At 30.8% G+C, this 24,103-nt stretch overlaps 3 protein-coding genes across 4 annotated transcripts; 2 read left to right on the top strand and 1 right to left on the bottom strand.

Moving 5' to 3' along the window:
- Window positions 1-2,530: 2,530 nt before the first annotated feature.
- On the bottom strand, window positions 2,531-4,779 carry LOC125052078. Its single transcript, XM_047652746.1, has 4 exons — window positions 4,670-4,779; window positions 3,710-3,777; window positions 2,771-2,909; window positions 2,531-2,630 (listed from the first exon to the last, which is right to left on the bottom strand). Exons 1-4 carry the CDS (start codon window positions 4,692-4,694, stop codon window positions 2,581-2,583), a joined length of 282 nt encoding a protein of 93 aa, XP_047508702.1. The 5' UTR covers window positions 4,695-4,779; the 3' UTR covers window positions 2,531-2,580.
- Window positions 4,780-5,959: 1,180 nt separating this feature from the next.
- LOC125052037 lies at window positions 5,960-8,240 on the top strand. Its single transcript, XM_047652685.1, has 4 exons — window positions 5,960-6,015; window positions 6,078-6,160; window positions 7,132-7,267; window positions 8,082-8,240. The coding sequence occupies exons 1-4, from the start codon at window positions 5,991-5,993 to the stop codon at window positions 8,150-8,152; spliced, it is 315 nt and encodes a 104-aa protein (XP_047508641.1). The 5' UTR covers window positions 5,960-5,990; the 3' UTR covers window positions 8,153-8,240.
- Window positions 8,241-16,338: 8,098 nt separating this feature from the next.
- LOC125051566 (synaptobrevin-1-like) lies at window positions 16,339-20,290 on the top strand. 2 transcript variants are annotated; one of them, XR_007117302.1, is made up of 7 exons: window positions 16,339-16,470; window positions 17,416-17,560; window positions 17,694-17,772; window positions 17,845-17,924; window positions 18,154-18,205; window positions 19,088-19,200; window positions 20,211-20,290. XR_007117302.1 is itself a non-coding variant. In XM_047651975.1 (7 exons), coding segments are annotated over exons 1-7 (444 nt in total). In that variant the 5' UTR covers window positions 16,339-16,468; the 3' UTR covers window positions 20,213-20,290. The 2 variants fall into 2 exon arrangements, 1 of the variants encoding a protein (XP_047507931.1); XM_047651975.1 differs by having other exon boundaries at window positions 19,117-19,200.
- Window positions 20,291-24,103: the final 3,813 nt, after the last annotated feature.

The raw sequence follows: 24,103 nt of genomic DNA, 5'->3' as shown, positions 1-24,103 counted from the left end.
TTTCGATTTTCTTTTTAATTATTATTATTATTATTACTTTGTAGGTTAAGAAAATTGAAAATATTGTAAACATGATTGTAATCAATAAAATAATGTGTTAATTTATGGTTACATTATTGTTTTACATATAGGAATTCATATTAGTTTATGATTATATTGTATGTATTCTCTTTATCTTTGTTTATTATTTATTTAAAGTAACTCTCATGTTTTCATTTAAATAATTAATTTGTGAATGAGATGTTGACAATACATATTTACTTCTAAGTAGAATCTCAGTTATTTCTGGAGTAACGTTTAATTTATATGGGCTACAAATCTGTTTTAGAGTATTCTTGACCTAGCCCAAGAGATCCCACACACCTGAATCGGTAAAGTCTCTTCCGATCCTCGGTGTATCAAAGCGTGGGTGACGTCCGGTAACGTAGGGTCATTAGCGCGCTGCTCACGTGCCGCCTAAACTGCGACACGTGCGATGGTCCACCCTTATACATGGTGGTTTTTGGCTTAGAAACTTTAGTTAAGTAAATGAAAAGAAATGAGCCTAAGAAATTCTTTGGGATTAACCTTATTTAAGTTATTACGTTCTGATTCGTCGGTGTAGCTACTTGTAGTCGAAGTAAATCAAAAACAAAACAGATTTAATAATAATAAACAAGAAAAAAGTTGCTTTGCATGTTGAAGAAAAGCTATGAAAATTTTTAAATTTTCTATTATCTTGTGTACCTACCTGTGTTTAAACTTTCCGAGCTGTGAATAATTTATCATTAATAAACTCAACAAAGTCAAGTATAACAAGGTCTTAAGTACTGGCTCTGTGAAGGTTTTAGTGCCCACTAGATTTTTTGAACTGGAGAAAAACTATTTGCTTAATAACCTTAAATAAAATTTCAATCAGCCTATATCTAGCCAATCGGCTTACTAATAACAGCAGGGAGGTCCACCAAAGGTGCCGGCATGACTTACAAAATCACGTCCCACCCTAATGTAAACAATAGACAAAGGATCCGACAGATTATTAAACTAGCCGATGCCTATCAGTATACCCAGAATCTCTGGGTGCTCTGGTTTTGGACAATTTTTGACTAAACACCGAGCGATTGCATCTTATCTCACGGGGGTGAGTACTTGGTAAAGATATACCTAACCTTCATGAGTTAGAGAGTAAAGAGTAATAACCAATATAGGTTATATATCTATACCATTTTATTATTTATCTCTTACGTTTTAAAATGTAAATATTTATGAATAACGTCAGTTATAATTATCTACCATAGATATATATATATACCATAGATTTATATTATAGATACATTGAAAATTATTTTTGAAAAGGGTGTTGAACTCTGCGGCTTATTGGATCTAATAAAGTAAGTTACGGTTTATTCATTCTGGAAAACGATAAATCTCTTGAAATGTTTAATAACTGAATAAAACTGTGATGCGTTAACTAAGAGTTTAACATGTAGATCCTTAATTTAGTCCATGCATCAAGCATGGATAGCTCCAATGTGAAGCTTAAAAGTATTTTTTACTGTCATGTGCTTATTTTCATAAGTTAATTCTGATATTTTCGTAGCTTAATTTTGAGACGACGCAACAGTTTAAATTCTTAACGAAGACGTTCAGAATTTCAACATAAAAGTTTATAAAGCTTTTGGGCGGTGTCCTTGACCTCTGCTCCAAGTTCTGAACTTGACCCTGGGTAGCTAATCAACGAAATCGCGGGCGGGCAAGCCGACCGGTGATTTAATGCAACGCTAATTATGGCTTGTTCAAATTGTACCTTTCTCACGGATACTTTGGGCCGGTTGCTCCGCTATCAGTTAAACAAAAGTACGCAAAAAATCGGAGAATGAGAATGCGAATAGTAATTAAAGTGCTATTTTAATATTAATTTAAATATTAAATAATTAAATATAAATTTGGTGATTATCTAAAATTCATTAACAATAACAACATTATATGTAACAATGTCAACGTCAAACACTTTTTAAATAATATATATAAATTTAACAGATATTGCAATTATGTGTCCATACCTTAAACATTGTTTAACTAGAGTTTATTTTCAGCAGAACAATGGTGCAATCGAACTTTACTGTACCTTACTGCATTCGCTATACTTATTCCATCTGCCCTAACCTGTTACTTAGCTTATACCCTCTCTCTTTGTAACATATTATTTCACATAAGTCTATCTCTATCATTTTTCTCAGGTCAGACCCACATATTACCGTAATGGTACATATTTAAGTAAAGACGTTGAAGAAAAAAAATGTTAGGTTTATTCAACGCCTAAGGCTCATGTACGTTTTAATAAGTGCTTAATTAAATTAATTTGTTTTAAATCTAGCAATCTGCTTTTTATTATTAAAATTTTAGTTTAGAGGTAAAACCATTTTTTACTATATAGTCGTGCTTTTACTATTCAGCTGTATAAATAAGTTGTACACAGCAACATATAAAATATAACAGATTTTCTTTGTTTAATTAAATTTTGATATAAACTTAATTTACTTGAAAGCATTTTTTTATATATAAAGAATGGTTGCCTTAAATACAAAACTATACACAAAGTTAAAACTTAAATACTGGACATCCTTCCATGTCATCTACGTGCGCGAACACTGAAATAAAAAGTTCACAGATTCAATACAATGTTGTACAGTGTTCTCAACAAAATTTTAATTAAATTTTCTAATTCCAAAACCCCATAACGTTAATATTATCAGTAAACACGTGATAATTTATGTCTCGTTAACTTTACCTTGATTGGTATCGCAAGCGAACTCCAACAAATCGCAAAGATCGAGAAACGTTCTCGTTTCTTCGCCCATTCGTCCGCATATCGGTATCGTATCGTGAATACACGTGTCCGCAAGACTGCAGAATTGGTCGATTTTATTCTGAAATTTTTAAATTTAAGTCAAAATTCAAAACAAACATCACAAGGCATGTTAACAGTTTAACGATTTAAACTTGGAATCATTTGAATTTTCAACAGAGATAGTTATTTGTTTTGCCGTTTATAAGTCACTTTATAAACATAATTATTAATTAGTAATTATAATTATTCATAAAAACCGTGGACTGAGTAAGTGATGGGCAAAAAGTTTAGCCACTCGTATACTGTGCCCTCTTAGGGCTAGCTACACGTACGTTCTAGTATAAAATTAATTGACTATAGGATATAATGATAAGTACCAATGATGTCTTGGATGGATATCGTTATTTTTATTATGCAAAAAGACAAAAACAAAAGAATAAAGTAGAGGTACGTCGAATGACTTAAGCTAGGCTTTTAAGTTTGTAACATTACCATTAGATCCGCTTAGCCGCAAACAATTACATCATTTATGTTAATAAACACCGATAAATGTAATTAAGTACACATTTCAATGATATCCACTTACATTAAATATAATCTATTACTATATCACTGCACATTAATTAAGTTTTATGTCAAAGTTTACACAAACACAATAGAGCTTTTAAGATCTTTAGATAACTACTATTGCGAATAAATATGAAATAAATCATTTATGTTATTTAATTACCAGATGAATAATCTACATAAATTGAATTACCTATATTTTTTTAATGTATAACTTTGTAATCCAATTTCCTACCTATGGTAAGTTACGTTTTGCCAACTATAGTTAAGATTTTGAATAATCAAATTTTGAGATATGAGTAGTAAAATTACCGAAGGTGTGGAAGCGTGTTCTGGAAGATGACACCATATGGAAGTCATGAGGCGGATCCAAAGCATGCCTGAACAGACAACACAATTAGTTAGTATATCATAAATTAAGAAGACTCTAATTCCATTTAATCTGCAAACACAGATTTTAGAATTTCCATTATTTTTAAAAACAATTATAAAATTTATCTTGATGTTATAAGTAGAAAATATTTTTAAAAAATTACGTTGTTTTTTTTAATTTTATGGCCTGGTAACGACACCTTTAAGCTAAGTCTTACGTTGTTGTTTTTGGCGCCCAATCATAAACTAAATAATGCAGACTATTAAAAAAAAATTGGTTGTCTGTAAAGTCGGTGTACGGAGGATAATTTTATGTGATAACGTCATAACAAACAAAACATTGATGAAAAATTGCGTACTTTAATAAATTGAACTGAATTATTATCACATAATTAGAGTTGATTGAAAATTATTATTGTTTCGTTAAATAAACATCTTATAAGAACAACAACTCGTTAGTTCAAATATTTTTTTAAATAATCTATAAAAATAAAATGAGTCTGAATATCCATACAGTACCATTTTCATAGACTAAATGTTTAGGTAAATTTTAACCTTTTTAAAATTAAATTAATTAAATAACGTCAGTGAATATAATTTTATGATGAAAAAAAAATATTTGCATTTTTATTTCCCGCCTAAACGGACAATTGTCAGAGGCTGACATTTGACACAATAACACGACATTCGTCAAGGGATTTGAGACATAGTCACTTTTCTGTATAGAAATGAGCTCACATTTTGTCACGTGACCATTTTCATCCCAATTCGTTGCCCAAAAATGTTTTTTTCCCACGCCAAAGATAAGTTAAATTACGAGATTAGGAAACGGAACGGGAACTCCGTTTCTATTACATAAAAAAGTGTATATATATCAAACTACCTTTCGTAAATACTTACAATAAATGATGATGTTAAACCACATCCTCGTTTAGTATTGATCTGGTAAATGATAATATCCGATGCGTTCATGTTGTGATTAATAACTAATGTGTAGTAATAACTACAACGTATTAGCAACATTTGGTTCACGCTTGATAGACTTAATAGAATTCTTGGTCTTTAAAATCGGCGATACTTTAATAGACATGTTTTTTTTTTACAAACCATCTTAGATATATACACTCTCCGTGTAAACGTTAATAAAATTTGTTTTAAAGGATGTAACCTATTTTTTGCTTAATTATCAACGAAAGTTTATAAGATACCAAACGTTTTCATACAAACCAAAGTTGTTTTGTGATTCAGTTACAAAACCTACAAAAACAATCTATTTGACATTTGACAAGATTGTAAAGACCATTTCAGATTATTTAAAAGTGACTATGGAACCTTTATGGAACCCGCCAAAACGCTTTACTTTCAAGATGGCGTCGTACCAGTTCCTATGATGTAACGTACTTGTACCTACACGTAAACAAATGTCAAGATTTTGGTGTTTAGAATTCTGCGATTTGTTTGAAATATATCACAAATGGTAATCAGTGCCAACATTTTTATATACCTACATATGTAAAAATGCTTCGTTTCTAAATGGACCTTTGTGCTCTAACATTATATTTTACGAAGACCTGATAAGGAGCAGTTATACGTATCCAATAGATCCCTATAGGATTTAGGATTTCTTGCTGGCTTACAAAAGTAAACAATTAAACAAAAATAATTGTACACACATTTGCTCAAAACTATCCTGTAACATGATAACCTAACTTGATATGAAAGTGCATTATTATTTGACCATTATATGATAAACCATTTCCATTACTTTTAAATAAGTTTTAATCGTACTTTTATATCAGTTATATTTTTTAGCTTAAGAGCAAATTGAGTTTTTTTAAAACACTCCCGATTGGCACTATTATGCCATCAATCAATTTTAGCCAAAACACACATAAACTAGGAACTACAAATCTTCTATTCGACTTATGTCACGTGACTAACATATAAAGATAAATATTTTTAATTATGGATTTTAGATAGTTTAATAATTATTTACAAGTTATTTTACTCCATAACGCTTTTTAAAGTATTTTTTCATACTGTCAAATATTAATTAATGATTGAAAATTTCTCTTGTATTACGAATATACCTATTGATTATTTATGTTCCACGTCTTTCAACATAACCCATGTTTAGATTTTATATCCTGCCTTTGGTAACCTAGAGTCGCTTAGATTCTAACTAGATCTAACGACGTACAGTTGTGCAATTGTTATTAGAATGATATTTAAAAAGCTAATACCGAGTAAGTAATTTAAAAAAATATTTTTTATAAGTAATGGGTTTGATATCTTATTTTTGTTACAGGTTTAATAATTTTAGTGATAGCGGACGAAGTATGGACCCATGTTGAAATAGAAGCCGAAGATTACTTTTTTCCATTAGAACCAGTAAGTACAGTTTTTAAAATCATTAAATCAGTGGCGCTACAACCTTTTTAAGTCTGGGTCCCAGATTCTGTATTTATTTCATGATCAAGTAGGTTATCAGCCTCTAGTTCCTGACACAAGCTAAGGTCTAAGGCAAGCCTCAAGCAAGTTTTCTCACGATGTTTTTCTTCACCGGTCGAGCGAATATTAAATGCGCACATAGAATTAAAAAAATAAAAATCACTTTATTTGACACAAAAACCATTAAATTTTCTTCTTACATTCAAAACAGAAAGAATGTCCATTAGTGCACAGCCGGGGATCGAACCTACGACCTCAGTGATGAGAGTCGTATACTGAAGCCACTAGGCCAACACTGCTCTTGTACAGTTTATAACCGACTAAAAAAGCCGAAGGAGGTAATCAATGAATCGTGTAGCTTTTTTTAAGGAATTAATCCTCTTTTTAATTTTAAGAATTATTATGAAGTTCGTATTACATAAGCAATGTAATCACGGATTATGTACCACTTTATATGTTTAAATCATGAATGAAATTAAAAACAAACTAAGTAATAAGTTGTAATAGGCTGTTGGACTTGGTTATACAAGTACCATCAAAGGGCTAAAGTCAAATTAAAATATAAAAGAACGCACAACGCGCTATTTTAAGATATATATGTTTATGGTACAATGGCACAGCTACTATTTATTTAATTATTTTACGCTTGAGTAAATAGACCCTGACGCCATAGGAAAATATAGTAGTACATAGATGTTGGTACAAGTATAATTGAAGCTAGTATTACATAAGCAAACAAACGATTCTTATCATGAAAGTAATTTCTAAACAATTTATTTAGTAATTTCTCTATTTTGTTTCTGTTTTCTATTTGTAATTGTCATGAGAACAATAGCGCAAAGGCGTTCAAACTATTTCCTCTATTGAGATATTGTAATTTATAGTATTTGTAACGAAAATTTGTCTACCAGGTAATAAATTTCTGCAAAATGGCCGACCAGTGTCAGCATGACTTTGTGGCAATTTGCGGGCAAGATTCTTTAGGTATTTCTAGAATGTTCAACGACAACTGCGATCTATATGAGTACAACTGTGATGAGAAGAAACGTAAGTATGCGATTTTAAGTTATTAATGTTATTTATAACGTATATTAATGAATCTACTTAATTAATTTCAACACACAAATATACAGAATTTACAATTGTTTTAACCTTAATAGTAAGAATAATAATAATTAAAGAATAATATATAGAAAATGAAAACAAATTTAACCTTTACCGTACTACCGTGTCGTCTCATGCAAAGACAGGTATTTGCACGCGACGAAAAGATTTTGTATCTAGTACCCCTTTTTCCCTCTGCAAGACGGTCCTAGCACAGTTATGACGTGAAGTAGGGTGAGATTAAAGCGATTGAGATATCAATAAACATGTTAGTTAATAACATATAGATTACATACCAATTTTTTTATATCCGAGGTGGAAATGCAATTGCGCATGTCCCCAGAAGTTGCAGGGGTGTGTGCGACTCGATCCTCACCAGAATCTCTACTACAGAGACTGGGTGAGCAATACCCACTAAAACCACCTCGAGTAGTTCCTACAAGGCCGCGTTACAGAGGCTCCGGGGTCGCTCTCTCATTCTACCGGAGCCTCAACGGCAGAACTGTTAGGCTCGAAAACTCCGCTGCATTATACACTAGGTAGGATATGGGCATATCTTCCCCTATATACTCCCCGAGGTTTAAGACCTAGGAGAAATGTGATTTAATTTAAATTATTTTATATGGTATTAAAACTCCATTGATATAAAAATGAACAGTGGTACAGATTATTACGTGGGTACACAAAAGGCACTTGGAATTTATTTCACGTTTGTATTATAACTAAAACTCTAAGATCTCTTTTTTATTAATTCCAGAATATCGCCACGTAAAGCTAGATGTGTGCAAGTATGAAGCAGCCGCTTCTGAGAGGGCACAGTATAGTTAAAGTAGTTACTACAGTATGTTACAGTATAGTTAAGTAGTGGCTTTTGTTAATTGCAAATAAATTCTATTATAATATAACTGACGTACAATCCAGCTAACACAACATCATGCAATACTCTTTTTCTTCCTAACTCTAAGTAAGTGTAATGATATATCATTCCTATGGAATATACGTATATTCTAAAGCAAAGATAATCTTGGAGAGATATTGTCTAGAAAAGATACACGTTTTTAGAAAATATCTTTCGAAGTAAAGAAGTGGTTTTCTTATTTGATGAAATTTTCATATTTTTTTTTAATTTTGTTAAATCTGGATTAAAGTATTTAGTTATTTTCATTTCACCTTCTTTGTAACATTTAGATTATTAATATGCAGTGTAAATAAAATTATAAATGAATCTAGTAAAGTCTAATAAGCAAAAAGTCTCCAATAAAATTTACCCCAAATAAAACGAAAACATTCATTTCTTTATTTTTATAAGTGTTTTAAGTACACATTATGAAGTCTCCAGTATTTGTCATCACGAGTAACTACCACACATTCCTAGTACCCTAGTCTTAGTATTTGCGTCAAACATTTACTTAGTAATCTTGCCAATGTTACAAAATCTTCGTGTTTTTTAATACTCGCTGCTGTGTTACTTGTGAAATCCTGTGGCTTTTCTACACAGAATTTCTGCATTAACCAATGTAAAAAATTGCCATAAATTTCTTGTTTAAAGTCCCATTTATAATTAATAATTTATATAATTAAATAAAAACTTTTTTAGCTGATGTGCTGAATGTGCAATATTTAGTTAAGTATGCTTTTTAATCAAAATTAGGTACACGAATATGTATATAATAATAATAATAATAATTTATTAATCAGACAAATACAGTCCATTGATTGATTAGTGAGTTAGTAACAATAGTTTCTTAAGATCTATGTTAGTAGAATTAGTAAAAAGTAGGAAAAAAAGTAATTATTAGTATATGATTTTTTTTCGAAATGAACTCTGTGCATATAAAAGTTTAAAATTATACAAAATGCAGATGATCCTAGCTGTTAAATTCCTTCCGTGAACTTATACAATTTTCCAGACGTCATTCTCGAAAGACGATATCTTGAGCTGGCACCCAATAATTCTCAAACGGGTCGTTATAGATAGGCTCGGCTCCATTACCCGTACAATACTCAATTAATGGCTCAGTGGAAAATATTTGCTGTGAAATGGTCGGAAGATCAACTTGTTTATTAATGGCTGGCAAATTAATCGAGGAAGCGGTTTTGAATAATTCCATGAAATCTGTTACATAAATCGGAATATTAGCGTTGTATACGTTGATTTTCTGCCACGTGTTTTTTTTGATTAAACACTTTCAATACGACTGATTTGAGCGCGACCGCCGCTGCGAAATCCGCTGTGAGAGTTCGAAAAGTGAGTTACAGAATAGCAAGGCTGGTCAATTTCTTATATTAGTTGGTGTTGGACATAAACGTCTGAACTCTTTGTCAATAAAAATAATTATTAGTAAAACATTCCGTAATGTGTGTGTTGGCCGTCCATCGCAAGTTCAACAATCAGTGTGTTCAACATAGAGGTTTAAGACTTACAATACTGCAGCAAAATATTTGGGCAAATTTAGGTTGTAGTATTCCAAAACACTTAACAGTAAAAAAGAGTAATTCCGCTCGTGGAACTGAACCTACTCCAAGTCCTTCCTTGATTATTAGAAATCATAATTTTATTTCTTGTAGCAGTAGTTATTTTAAGAATCATTGTCTTGCAAATAAGGTTTCTTCAGGGAGCGCTTTTCTGCTATAAAAGCATTATATTTAAAGGAAACAAATTTCCTGGTTGCCTTATTTAAACAGATGTTGCGCGCACCCGTCCGACCGATTACCATGTAAGTGATAATGCGAGCCGAAATTTGTCTGAAACCGACAGGGTGACACTCCTCTTGACAAAGTCACGCTAAATACCCTGATTACTGGCGACAAACTGGTATCGGGTTTGGTCTAGTCGTTCTAAGCTTGGACGATAGATCTATTAATATATTAGTACTTTTATACGCTTAGATACGACAACTATGTACTTACAAATAAATGAAATAAAACAAAGGAGTTTCAACAATATAATGTCCAGTATTTGTCAATTGTCATCATACGTTTTAATTATTGCCAAGACTGAAGTATGAAGACTAAAATTGTAATTAATAATTAATATATTGTTTAATTTCTTTTTATCTGCAATTAGGATGTCAGAGATATGTGTTATATTTGCGGAAACTAGAAAAAACAAACATTTTAAGAAATTATTATGCATCATTTTGAATATCTCAGTTGCGTAAATTTATTTCATAAGATATCACTTCATACCGAACCAATAAGACTCATATTATACTACTATGACAATATTGACGTATATTTGTGACGTCGAACAAATTGCTCTCCTCGAAACTATTTAAACATGGCAACAAATATCAAAGTCGGCGTCTTTTTTTAAATATTGACACTTCTAATGGAAATTTTATGTCAAATTTGTTACGGTAGCCGCGTGGCTACTTTAAAATAATATAATTTGTTAATACAGAAAATTGATAGTTAAAATTCGTTATAAGAATAACTCTTCATTTTAAAATACACAAGGACCGTTAAAAATACATCCGTTTGCTGCCGAAAATAATTCAATAATATAATAATACCTAAATATATTCGTTTAATTTTATTAAACTTTACTACCTAGCAATTGGCATGAGGTGGTACAGATTACAGAACAGGGAGCGCTGGAAGTTTCTCGTTTCGGTGACCAAGATACTTTTTGGCTGCGATCCAAAAAGTATCTTGGTCCCAGTGTGTAAAGTAACTAGAACAACCATTACCTAACTAGAACAACACAATAAAACTTGATGTATGTATGTATTAGTTTTTTTCTTCGCATTATCGGATTTTGTTTAATTAAACCTGAAATAAATCTGTCCGCTTGCTGTTTTAATACTTAATTTGTAAATGGAATATAAATATGTAGCGGGCATCTAACACAGGTCAGTGGAATTACAAGTTTTTATTATGAAGCAGATTCATAAATATTTGAGTTAAATACGGAGCAAAACGCTAGCGATACGTAAATACGACGTCTTATTAACCTAAAAAGTTAACAAGGATCGGCCAGCACTTAGCCAAGACACGCTAATTTTGTGGACAAAGCTTAGATTTATTTACTGCGCCTAGTTGTGGGTTAGCCGGACTAATTGTGAATAGAATGTCAGTTGACTTAACTTTGACCTTCGAACATCAGGAGTACGGTTGCATTCTTCAAACTGTGTACCTTTAATTAAGAGGACCTTAAAGTTAAACATGTCAAAGTATCTGACGCCAAGGGACAAGAATATTCATTTTGTATTAGGAGGAACTTTAATTTTTATATTCTTCATGTGCGCTTTTCTTTTTCATGTGTCCTTTTTTTATTATTGCTCCTTTCATTGTTTACATATGTTTGAATTGCTTTGCTTTGTTCTATTAGTTTGGTCTAAGTAATTTTGTCTTTTGTCTGGAAAAAAGACTCGTTTTGCACTTCTTGCGCCCATCATCTAATTTAATTTTGTTTTTCTCACAGAGGTTGCCTGAAAGAGATCGCTCGAAAGCGATAGGGACGCTTGTTGTCCTTTTTATTTGAATATTTTAATTGTACTATATTTCTGTATTGCTGCAACGAAGTGAAAATAAATATAATAATAAATACAGGATTTGCCCATACAAATACATATAATTGAATACTCTCTTGCCAGAAAAGACAAGGAATTGATATTTTTTGTTAGAGAACGAGCCTTTTGTAAATCATAGAGAAATTAGTTATAAGTTGTAATACCTGGAAATATAAATATATGTATAATATCAACATTTATAATATAATATACACTGTATTTATATGACAAATTTGTAATATAAAGTCTAAACAATGATGGTGTGAAGAAGAGTGAATTGTCTACGTACGATAAGTACCTACACACATTGAAACTTATATTACAATGTTGAATTGAGAACCTTCACTGCTCTTCATACGCCGTAATTTTTCACTACTCGCCGCAAATGAATGATTGAATTAAAAAAAAACTATCGCTTTTGTGGTCTTGCATCACTACGCTTTTCGTATTGTGACTGTACTGTTACATGCTATTAAACCTTAAAATTAAATAAAATCTTTATCTTTAATTAATATAGGGGAGCGTGGGGCTTGTTGTAACAGGGGTAAATAGTAACAGACCTTTTTCAATAGGAATTTGAATTTTATTCAGGTTTTTTTTTTACCTAATCTTAAACCTATAACGTGCCACGCCACTTTACCACAGCCAGGGTCCCACCAGGCGGCTCAGTGAGTGGGTGTGTGCAAACGCTTTATTGTTGACAGGTAACCTATAATTTTACTAACGTACATTTTTGGTTAGTTTCAATATTTTCGTAGCTTTGAAGTTTAATGTATTTTATTTTATGCTAAAATATAACTATTTATGATGTTGTATAACAGTTTTCAAGATTACTAAGTTGATTTAATAGTTATCGTGATAAATATTAAGAACTATATCAAGGGGCTAGTTGTAACAAAACCTCGGGGTTTGTTGTAACATGTTACAATTTGCCCCCAGATTGCTGTAAGCTACTGACGGCCGATGTTCATTTTTCCCCGGCTTAAATACTCAGAAATGTTCATTCGCGGTGGACCTCAAGATTGCATTGGAGCTGGTAATTCTTCAGGGTGGATGGGTGGCTTCTGGGTGGACTGATAAAGAATTTTTGATTTTTGTAGAACATTTTAACAAAGACGCGAAACCTACCAAGAAAGAGCCAGTTCTGTTACTGCTTGATAACCATAGCTCACATGTGAATATTGCAGTTGTCGAAAGAGCCAAAGAAAACAATGTTATCATGTTATAGTTTCCCTCCCATTGCTCCCACAATTTGCAACCTGTAGGAGATGTAGCAGTCTACGGCCCTTTTAAAAACTACGTGAACAGAGCACAGACTGCATGTATAATAAGTGCCATGTTGACATGATATAAGTACCTTATATACTTCATGACATGATATAAGTACCTTATATATATTATACTTCAGTACAGAATAAGAAAGATAGTTAAAATCTTAAATCTTTAATTTGTTGATTATATTTTCCAGTTAACTATTTCATAAAAAACACATTATAGAAATACCTAGTTAGTTTTTGTTGTATACAAAGCAAAATGATCCAAGATGTGAAAAAATTCAACAATTGAAGGTGTCATTTTTGTTGTTACTACTTGCTCCAGCAGATGTTACAACTAGCCCCAACCACGGGGTAAGTTGTAACACTTCCCTTTTTTCAAAAAAATAATAATTGTGAGATAGTTGCCTGTAGATTTGATAATATTTCGATTAGACTTCATTGATAAATAGTTAGAGTATCGATCAAAGTTTATTTAGTAGTAATTTTGCCAATACACTTCATGATATTCAATTATTTGTTAAAATTGTTACAACTAGCCCCACGCTCCCCTACCTTAATAAAGGCCTTATACAACGAATAACAAATTATTACAGTTGTTTAATTAATTTAATATTCTTAAAATTAATGAATTAGCTTAATGCACTGCCTCGGGCTGGAGTTATTCAAAAGCAAAGTCAGCATTTGTTTAGTTCAGTATTATTGGTTATTGAATTTAAGTACCCATACATAAGCGTTCATTAAATCATAATTTATACAGAAATAAAGTATATTTGAAACGATACATTATATATAAATGTTTTTTTATAGTTATCAATTTAGTATGACATCACTATATACTAAGTTTATAGTTTAGAACTATAAAATAATAAAAATAATATTATTAATTAATAGAAGTTTAAGTGTTTTTGGGTGTGATTTAGGTATAAATAACAAACAAAGAGGCTTGTTTTAAAATTTATATATTATAATTGATGTGTAAAAAATGATGGATCCCCATTTGCCTTTCTATAGCATTAGACTTTAATTATCTAATGAACTGCTGGGAATTCATACGACAAATAGTTTTCAGCAATCGACTGAATCTAATGACTCTACTTCCATTTTTATAATCTAAACACTTACAATAATTAATAGGAATAATTACAATAAAAAACATATCGATTTATGTTGCCGGTGAGCTGTGGGGCCAGTCAATTGATTAGTTGGGGGTCTTTGTGCGCCCGCGCCGCCGCTCTGAACAATTTGCTCGCGGCCGACCGCCCTAATTTTAATGGCCTTATAAAATTTATACTTAATGTATTTATCGTATGATGGGTTTGTATGGATTGGAATTTTCTAGTATTTTATGATTGAAAGACAAATAAAAAATACAGAGTTTTAAGCTGCTATAACCATTAAATATAGGACTAACACTTCTGGTGCGGAAGTTATCGTTTACTCATATATTTCCTATAAGACATGAAAATTACATAATTTACTTTACTTTAGTTTTTCCGTACTTTTGGTTTTACTATGAAGTTTTCTATATAATTTAATATAGAGAAACCACGGAAAAAGCCTTCCGTTTACTAGTGGATTATATAAACGTCTTATCCATATGATACGAACACACGCAGCCGTTTAAAAATTGTATTGTTTTATTGTTACATGCATTAAGTGCCGATGTAGAGTCATTACAACAACAAGCTTTAAACAAGGCTCTGGTGATAAAAAGGATGTATTGAACTTTTGTCTTCTTTATATGCTTAATTATTTAACTAAGTATTGGGAAGGGATCAGGATTTGCACGCATTTCTCGAAGTTAGATGTAGGGTACATTTAGTTGATTTAGAATTTTGATATAAGTTTACCCATGAACAACTAACACGTATATAGCAAAAATCACCGTGAAATCTTAAATATATGATAGTATTGTAATTCTATCTCGTGATATTGTTTTTTTTCTGTGATTGGAAACACGACTACTCTACACATAATAAAGCATTATTTTACACAATAACACATCAAAGACATATATTATAATATATCAAAGTCATATAATATACAAAATACCATTATCCTGGGGACTTATACATAAATACCCAAATTGGATTTTGAAAACCTATCCTCTGATGTCGGTTATATTTTTTTGATTGATTGTCTTACAATCATTGTATAAGGTTATAAAACTTATGGTGAAACCAGTAATAAGCTTTTATGTGTGGAATTCTTTTCATTGATGAAGTGAAGTACGTGCGACAAACCCCGGACCTACCTCACGAGTGCGCAATACGTAATCGATGCCGAATACAGGCATCGCGCACGCGCACTCGTCCTTGTATAGTCGGGTGGAAAAGGTTTTATTACTGATTTATTTATGAAGTTATATGTCCAATGATATTCCCACCAGAAAGCTGGGAAGTTGAATGAAATGAGAAAGCAGGGTAAGATTGGAAAAAGTAAGAACATAAGAAGTAAGACATTAAGAGAATAAGTGGTAGAATTTGGACGCCTTCACTACGTCGGAGGTCGTGTGTATTAAATACAAGAATAACATAAACCTAAAGTAATCCTTATTATAGTACTGGAATATAGGCTATTTTCATTTTCTTTATCTACTATATAAAAATAAGTCGGGTTTTCCTTCCTGACGCTATAACTCCAGAACGCACAAACCGATTACCACGGTTTTGCATTCATTGGAAAGGTCTCGGGCTCCGTGAGGCAAAGAAAATTCAGAAAAAAAATCAACCGAAAAGCGGGATCACCAAACGAAATGTTACATAAAACGAAGCCGTCTGGTGGCGAAACGGAGTTCGCCGGGTTTTCTAGTTAATATTATTATTGTGACCGGCACTGGTGATCGGTAACTATGTGATTATGCGTTTACCAATTTAATTTTGCTAAGACTGTGTGAAAGCAAAGTGAAACAGTCCAAGTCTTGTGTCATTAAACATGTGTCTCATACCCATTTGATTAAAATAAAGCGATTGGCAATTATTATTTGTTTTGTTACATAACTATAAACTTCTTTCAGTATACTCTGTCTCAAAGCCTACCCGACTGCATTCCCAAAAGTTAATATCAAAACTAAGTTATACACACAGCAAGCGAGAAATGCCTAATAAAATTTGCACGTCATTAAGGTAGATGTATTTTTAATTAATATAGATACAGCACTTAACGCACACATGAATTCAATACAATTTACAGTAATACATTGGTGAAACTGTTAACATTGTGTGCGCGATGTTACTGCGGCCGGCTATTCGTGCTTTGCGGCAAGCGTGATTCTGAAGCTCAGGCGAAAGCTCTTCCTTTCAGTGCTCACTTTCAGCAACATTGTGTCTACGCGTTAACTCTAACAAGTCAAAATGTAAGTACCAACTATTAAAAATTTGTCATATTGAGTAATTGATTAACTGCATAAGGTTTTTGTAATAACAGTATGTTATTTATCTATAAATGAACACTCGATTCGTCCGTGAAAATGTTAATAAATGTATTTATAATTTTATAGTATAACCGTTTTTTTAAATTATTTAAATTATCATTTATGGTTTTAATTCAGTCGCTGCAGTAAAGTTAAAGTCGTAGTTTTTTAATTTCAATATCCTTATTATAAAATTCATTAGAAATAAATAATTTAGTTCACAATATTTCGGAGGTTTATTACCTTGCTCGTCATATGCACGAAAAATAGGACAGATAACCTTGGTACACTGCAACTAGCTTTTGTAAACAAGAAATGCCGCATTATGTTGGACTGTGGCAGTGTGCCAGTTGCTATTGATTGATATACTTTTATCATGACATTGTCATTAAACTGAAAACGTATTGATAACAGCTTTTAGTAATGACATATTTGGGAATTTAAAGAAATTATCTAAATACGTAATTATTTATTAACGTTAAGTAATAAATATTTAGTTCATTTTATTTATTAACACTTCGTTGCATTAACACATTAAAAATTTAACACAATTAAATGGAAAGGAGGGCAACTGGCGGCCTTAACGCTTTCGAGCGATCTCTTCCAGGCAACCTCTGTGAGAAATAGTAATTGGAAAAATATGTATTAAATTAGATATGGTAAGCAAGTAATTTGTCGTAGTTAAAGATAAGTAAGAATTATTTCTAGTCTTTCCGTGATTTTGTAGAGATAGAGGGAGATAGAGAGGGGATAAGAAAGTCTTGGTTACGATTTCTGGAATAAAAATTGCTTAGGAATGGACTCACATAACACACACACATAAAATAAATATCACAGGTCTACTGACCCCATTTCCCACTTATGTAAAACCTTTATAAACATTAATAGGGCGGAAGAAGGCGGTACACAGGATGGGCTGGCGCCACCACAAACTGAGACTGGAGCTGATGGAGAGATTGTTGGAGGGCCAAGAACACCCCAGCAAATTGCAGCCCAGAAGAGGCTGCAGCAGCAACAGGCCCAAGTTGATGAGGTATATCACATATTAGATATATGAGGTAAGGTAAACAGGTAATAATAAACAAGAAAACGTAGTTTAGTAAAAGAGTAGTAGTTGTATGTCTAAGAATTTGTTACTAGAATAATCAAAATTTTAAAAATTTCAGGTGTGTGAAATAATGAAATCAAACGTTGAAAAAGTACTCGATCGAGACGCAAAGTTATCAGAACTTGATGATAGAGCGAGTAAGTTTAATTGGTTTGATAATCTAAAATGAAATTCGTGTGAAGTATGAAAATAATATGCCTTTTCTTTAGACGCCCTTCAGCAAGGAGCATCCCAATTTGAGCAGCAAGCAAAGAGTTTGAAGAACAAATTTTGGCTTCAAAATTTAAAGGTATTATTATAACTTTTATATATTTTAACCGTTTAATCAGTTATATAGAATTTTGTCAAATAATGGGATAATGGAGAAAAAAACATTTATTCTAAAAATAAATTTTGAAAATCAACCTGTTCTTTGTTTAAAAATTAGTTTTTTTCGTAAGTTACATTGTTATGAATAAATAAAAAATTGATTTTGTAAAAAAAATTTTTTTATAATATTATTTGTATTAATATTTCAGATGATGATTATCATGGGCGTAATAGGAATCGTGATAATAGGACTGCTCTTTGGTGAGTTACAGCGTTCGAGTTCAGAATTTATGAAAGCAAAATTTAGTACAATGCAAATAATATGCTTGATTGGACAAATAACTGTTGTGAATTAAATAGTATAGTAGACGCTATCAATGTGTCTCAATGTTAGAATTGGCTGAAACCAAAAAACTATATAAAAGCTTTGAAATCTTCTAGCCATCTCTAAATGTTGTGTGTGCTTCTGTCTCTCTGTGTGTCTTATTTAATGTGGGCATTAAATTGAACAGTAACACATTTAATTGCAAAACGCTTGATAAGATTGCCGTTCCAAATGTCGTTTGTCCTTAAAATTAAGATAATTTGAAATAAGAGGATTAAATAGGACAAAACGCTCTTTTAACTAAATGAGTCTTACAAGCGTTAAGCACATCGCTGTAACTAGCTACTTTTGTCAATTTTAATAAACCCTTTGTTTGTATATTTAAATGATTTCATATCAAATATTTATATTGTAAATTAATAATATAATATATATTATTAATTTACAATTAAATAAAAAAAAAATACCTTTACAAAAATTTACTTACTGCTTTATATAGTTCATTGTAATAGTTATTTATTTATTTATTTATAAAAGTTTGCCAACGCTTGGCACATTAATACATTGACAGAAGAAAAAATAAAATACAGTTTTCAATGTGTCAAACACTTACTGGTTATAGTATTTTATTTTCATTAACATCAAAACAAAATCATTTTACTTGACTTTCAAATTGACAATGGGTAAAGGCTTTATAATCTACGTATAATCGCTCACTGAATTGTATTAGCTTGTCGAATTCCGTTTAATGTCTGCATTAGTAAAGACAGCTAGATTAGAAGCTTCGTGGCGTATGTTTTGCTTTACGCTGTTTGCAGGTGATAACATAAAACAAATGTTTGGTTAGTTCGATATCGCGGCACCCCGTCTATGCCCAGCATCACTCCTGTGGCAGCCACCAATGCTACTCTGCCCGTTGCCTCTACTAATTGTAAGTTCTTTCTTCTCTTCATATCCATTGACTTTCATCCTATGTCTGTTGATTCTGAGCAATATACTCTGTGAACAGAATATGGTATAAAATATTGCATACATCTCTTATAAAAAACGGTAAAAACAATGGTTTTTGAAATTAGTTGACTTTTATTGAAGTATCAAAAACGAATACTGTACAAGTCTAGTAATGCAACTAGGTTAAATTAGGTCATTATTAAAAAAATCCTTATTAATATATGATCGTTACTAAACTTCTAAGGCAACTAAGCTTAGAATTATTTAGTAATTTGCATCATTCAGAATAAAGCTACTGTTATTGTAAATACATAAATAACAATTAATACTAACAACTTGCGCTATGAATTTTAAGAATGACAGCTAACTTTATAGTCTGTTATTGTAACAGCACTGTAATCTGTGGTACTTTTACGTAGATATGAAATGAAATCTACCAAACATTTTACTGTGAATAAAATCTGCGAAATTTGAAATCAAAATTATCACATAAACACGTTCACATGAACTTTTAAAGAATATAAATTAAAGCATGCTGATAGACAGATCTAAACTACACTTAGGTTTCACCATGTCACATAAAGTCCATCATAAGTAATGAGTATGAATGTCAAATAGCACAATTTATCTTCCAAATAATTTATGTGTTGCATAGCTATTTGGTACTTTATCCATACATTGTGAAACAGACCCTTAATATGACAGACAAAAAGTATTTTCAAATCGTTAGCCTTAGGTTTTGCTCTCTGCATGACCGCTTTAATTCTCATATGAATGTAAAGCGCATTAAACTGTATAAAATTTAATATTGATGTTGCATGGTCGACTGATACTACAAAGATTGGATGTCAGTGGTTAGAAATATTTTTGATTAATAGCCGTACAGTTCCCGTCGTAAATTCATTATTAAATTAGGAAAAACAGACGGTAATAAATATATTTATTTAAAAGTTATTTGAAGTTTATAAATAATTCACTTAACATTTTCAGGAAAATACATGTAGAGAATTACGTCAATCTTCAGGTAAGATTATTTAGTGTAAATTTCAATGTACCCAATATAGATGTAATTAAAAAAATATATATTTATTCCTATTACATAAAATCTATTAGAATTGTATAGAACTGTATTTACTCTATATAACTTTCTAATAATACTAACTTAGGTTAATAAATTTAAATTGAAAGTCTATTCAATTGTTGTTTAAGGAATAATACTCTATAAAACAATATTAATAAATAATAAAAGTTGAAAATTCCTTCAAAGAGATCTATGTTATAGAAGACAGAAGCATAACAATGTCTTTGCTTTTGTATGAACGAAAGGAAAGTATCTTTCATACCAAATTTAATGATGCAGTTCACTGAAGTATATTTTGACTTCACAGATATATGTAGGTTAATTCAATGCCATTAAAAGTACTGCTTTCAAATTAAATATTAGGCAAAACGTTGTAAATTGCGCAAATTTTGGCTTAAATGTATCATTCCTTAAATAATAAATAAGTGTTATTATAAATGTTATTATAAATGTTGACCTAATTTTTCACGAACTCATATTAATAAAATATTACTTAGTCACAAATTAATTTACTTCCTTTGAATTTCTGTTAATACTATGAGCTACTCATGTTCCTTTCTTTAATTGCTAAATAATTTATTAAGATTATCCTTAAAGCGGAATATACCTAATTAGTACAATGGTAATTAATTTAATTTCGAAAATAAAAATGTGGGGTTAAAGGGCTGGCAAAGACGGTGAAATAATATATACAAATTGATTTCACTTGAAATATATGATTTTATTTACGCTAAACTATTAAGAAATGATTTGCGTGCCTTTATAGCTCTTAATTAATTATATTGATGTTATTCTAAGTAATTTTACAAGTCTCTCAAGTGAAATTTAAATTCGTTTTTTGTGTAATGTAAGATGACTTAATTATCTTCCTTCCGAGACTATTTTAAATGACTTTATTTGTTTTTTATTTGGATATATGATGTTAAAAGTATTGTGGGAGTTAGAATACGTAAGAGGAAGCAATAGAAACGATTCGAAATATAAAAGCCCGATGGAAGTCGGATTACACTCCAGAGTAATTCTTTAAATTGTTTTTTTTTGAAGTCCGTAATCGAACCGTGAACTTCCATAATAAGAATTAGATTGTTATTATTATTGGTTTTATATACTATTTAACACAATTATAAACTACTTTTTTTAAATATGTAGTAATAAATAAATAAAATTGAATTCTGATTAATTTAAATGAATTTAGGTTATCTGTAATAAATCGGGTCTAAAAATATATTTTACGTAATTTAAATTACTCAGTTCATAACTAATGCTTAAATCCTTTGGAGACTTGTAATATTCCATACTCTCTCAGTAAGTTTATTAGATATATAATACTATGTTTAATGTCAATAATCGAAGGGTTTCACACGGCCTATATATAGTAGACGGAGTCAATTTTAAGTATATATAGTCAAAGTATCTGTATAAATTACTCTTAAAGTTGACATCCACAACGGGGCAATTTTTAAAAAAGGAATATATTTCATAAAGAGCCTAAAAGCTCTGACGTCGTAAATGTATTTACACGATGAAAGCATTTTTTTGTGACCAGTAGATATGAGCTATATATGTTGTGTTATAAAGAAACTTACGAGAACAACACTTTTGAATGTATTGTATACTTATTAGATTCATCTACACTTCAGTATGTATAATTTTCAAAATTGATGTTTACAGTGAGGAAAATAAAACTATCCGATAGCGATACGATTAAGCGACAGAAGCGTTGGCTACTTAATATTCCTTTTTTAAATTGTCTCATTTAGCAATTAGGTTTAGGGAAGTTAATTGTAACACCAAGGTAGGGAAGGTAGAAATTGGTAGGGATCGTGGAATTGATTACGGTAAGACTTACTATGTTACTTTGAAGCTTTAAAATCACGCGTTTCGTCAATTATGTATCAATATGTTAGAACTATAATACTATAATTTAACTTATATTAATATTGTAGAATTTTAGAATTAGTTTCAATCTCGTAGCAGGACTACGTTTAATGTTCAAAAATACTATAAATATTTAAAATAAACTATAAACTTATTTGGACTTTAAAGTAACATTTCTTTCATTTCTACATGAAATAAATTGTTTTTTTAAAAATAAGAAATTTGGAAGAAGCCAAAGATACTTTGCCCGGCAAATGTATTCTTAAGCTATATACTTAAGTATGTACAGGAAATGTATGGTGCCATTGACAATATTAGTTCTCTTTACTATTCTAATGATATTATGGATATGTTAAGAAATTTGTTCTTCATGTATGAAAAACTTTAAAATTTAAGACTTATATAGTTATTAAGGGATGCCAATAAAACTAAAATCTATGACAACAAATATTTCCTATTATGAGAGATTAATATTTTATTTGGTTATTTGAACATATATATTGGTATAATTGGCTAATCAATCGTAAATTTATTTCTGAAATAACGAAAAAGATTGAATTGAAGTGTGAGTTTTTATCATAATTACTTCTGCCATTTTGATGTATTTAGTAATCATTCTGTATTTTGTGTTTTACTTAATAAAGATTATGTTATTACAATTTAAATTTTATTTTGAACATATTTGAACATTTTACAAATTTCCTACCACAATTTAAAAAAGATATTTTTTTTCTTTAAATCAAAATATATAGGCGAGGTGAGTTATGGGCGATGTAAAGTATCGACCAGCACTACTATAAAGCGGCGTATATTATAAAAAAGGTATGTACTGTTATATCATGGTTAATATACTTATATAATATAATACACGACTTAGACATAAGCTTTACTGTGACTATCACTTAAGCCAGTGTACTTATAACATACTAGATTTATATATGTCCTTACACAGTCTACAGAACTGATACAGTATTTTAGGTTACTCAATAATTATTGATTCTATATTATGATACCACCAGTAACACTACCTCGAGTACAGTTTAACGTGTTAATACACTTTCATATTAAATTAATAAATTTTGTCCTGTCAAATATATCTTACCGTGAATATGTGTCTTAAGTCCTTACATTAAGGTACAATTTATTAGTAAAACACAATCCCGTAAGCATGCCATAGACTTAGGAGAATGATGTGAGAGCTTGTGCGCTTTCTCTTTGATAGTTGCCCGCCATTTTGACTTACAGTAATGCTGAGAATGACGTGAATTATGCGCTCATGTCATTGTTTCTTAAGTAATGACGGTAGTACTCGCATTCTAGAAGTAATAGATGAAACAAGCGTATTGAGCTTAAAGTACAACTAATTATGTTATTAGTAATTTGACTAGTAAATATTTTCACAAAAATATTTCAAATGACGTTTGACGGAGATTTAGTGAGAATTTGAATGTCACATGACGTGAATTTGTCATTGGACATCATATGTGGTCTGTTTTACTCTTACACGTTGTTTAACTAATTATTGTTTCATTTTGTGGGCAAGTTCTGATCAACTGTGGCTTCAACCCAAAATAACAATCCCGGGTATCGCATCCGTGTAAACATATCAAATTTGTCAAGCAGTGAAAACTGCCCGCACAGCGGTTTATAGATGTGAAGATCTGAATTTTGAAAAATTAATATTGAACACATCAAAACAATGTTGAAAGCCTTCAAAAATTTAACCAATTCAGGTTATTCCTAAGTTAGCGTAAGTATTAACTTTGCACAGATTATAAGCTCCATCGTATATCCTGTAGAATAATGTGTAAACATGATATTACACTGAGCAGACACTCAATTATTTTCTCTGTGGGAACTGTCTAGATACAAAGGGGTTCAGTTTCAACTGTTCTTAAATTCCGCTCTGAATCACTTACACTTA

This window comes from Pieris napi, chromosome 8 (assembly GCF_905475465.1).
Source record: "Pieris napi chromosome 8, ilPieNapi1.2, whole genome shotgun sequence".
In the NCBI taxonomy this organism is placed as follows: Eukaryota; Metazoa; Arthropoda; class Insecta; order Lepidoptera; family Pieridae; genus Pieris; species Pieris napi.
The sequence above is the reverse complement of the archived record's forward strand: the minus strand, read 5'-3'. Positions and strand labels throughout refer to the sequence as shown.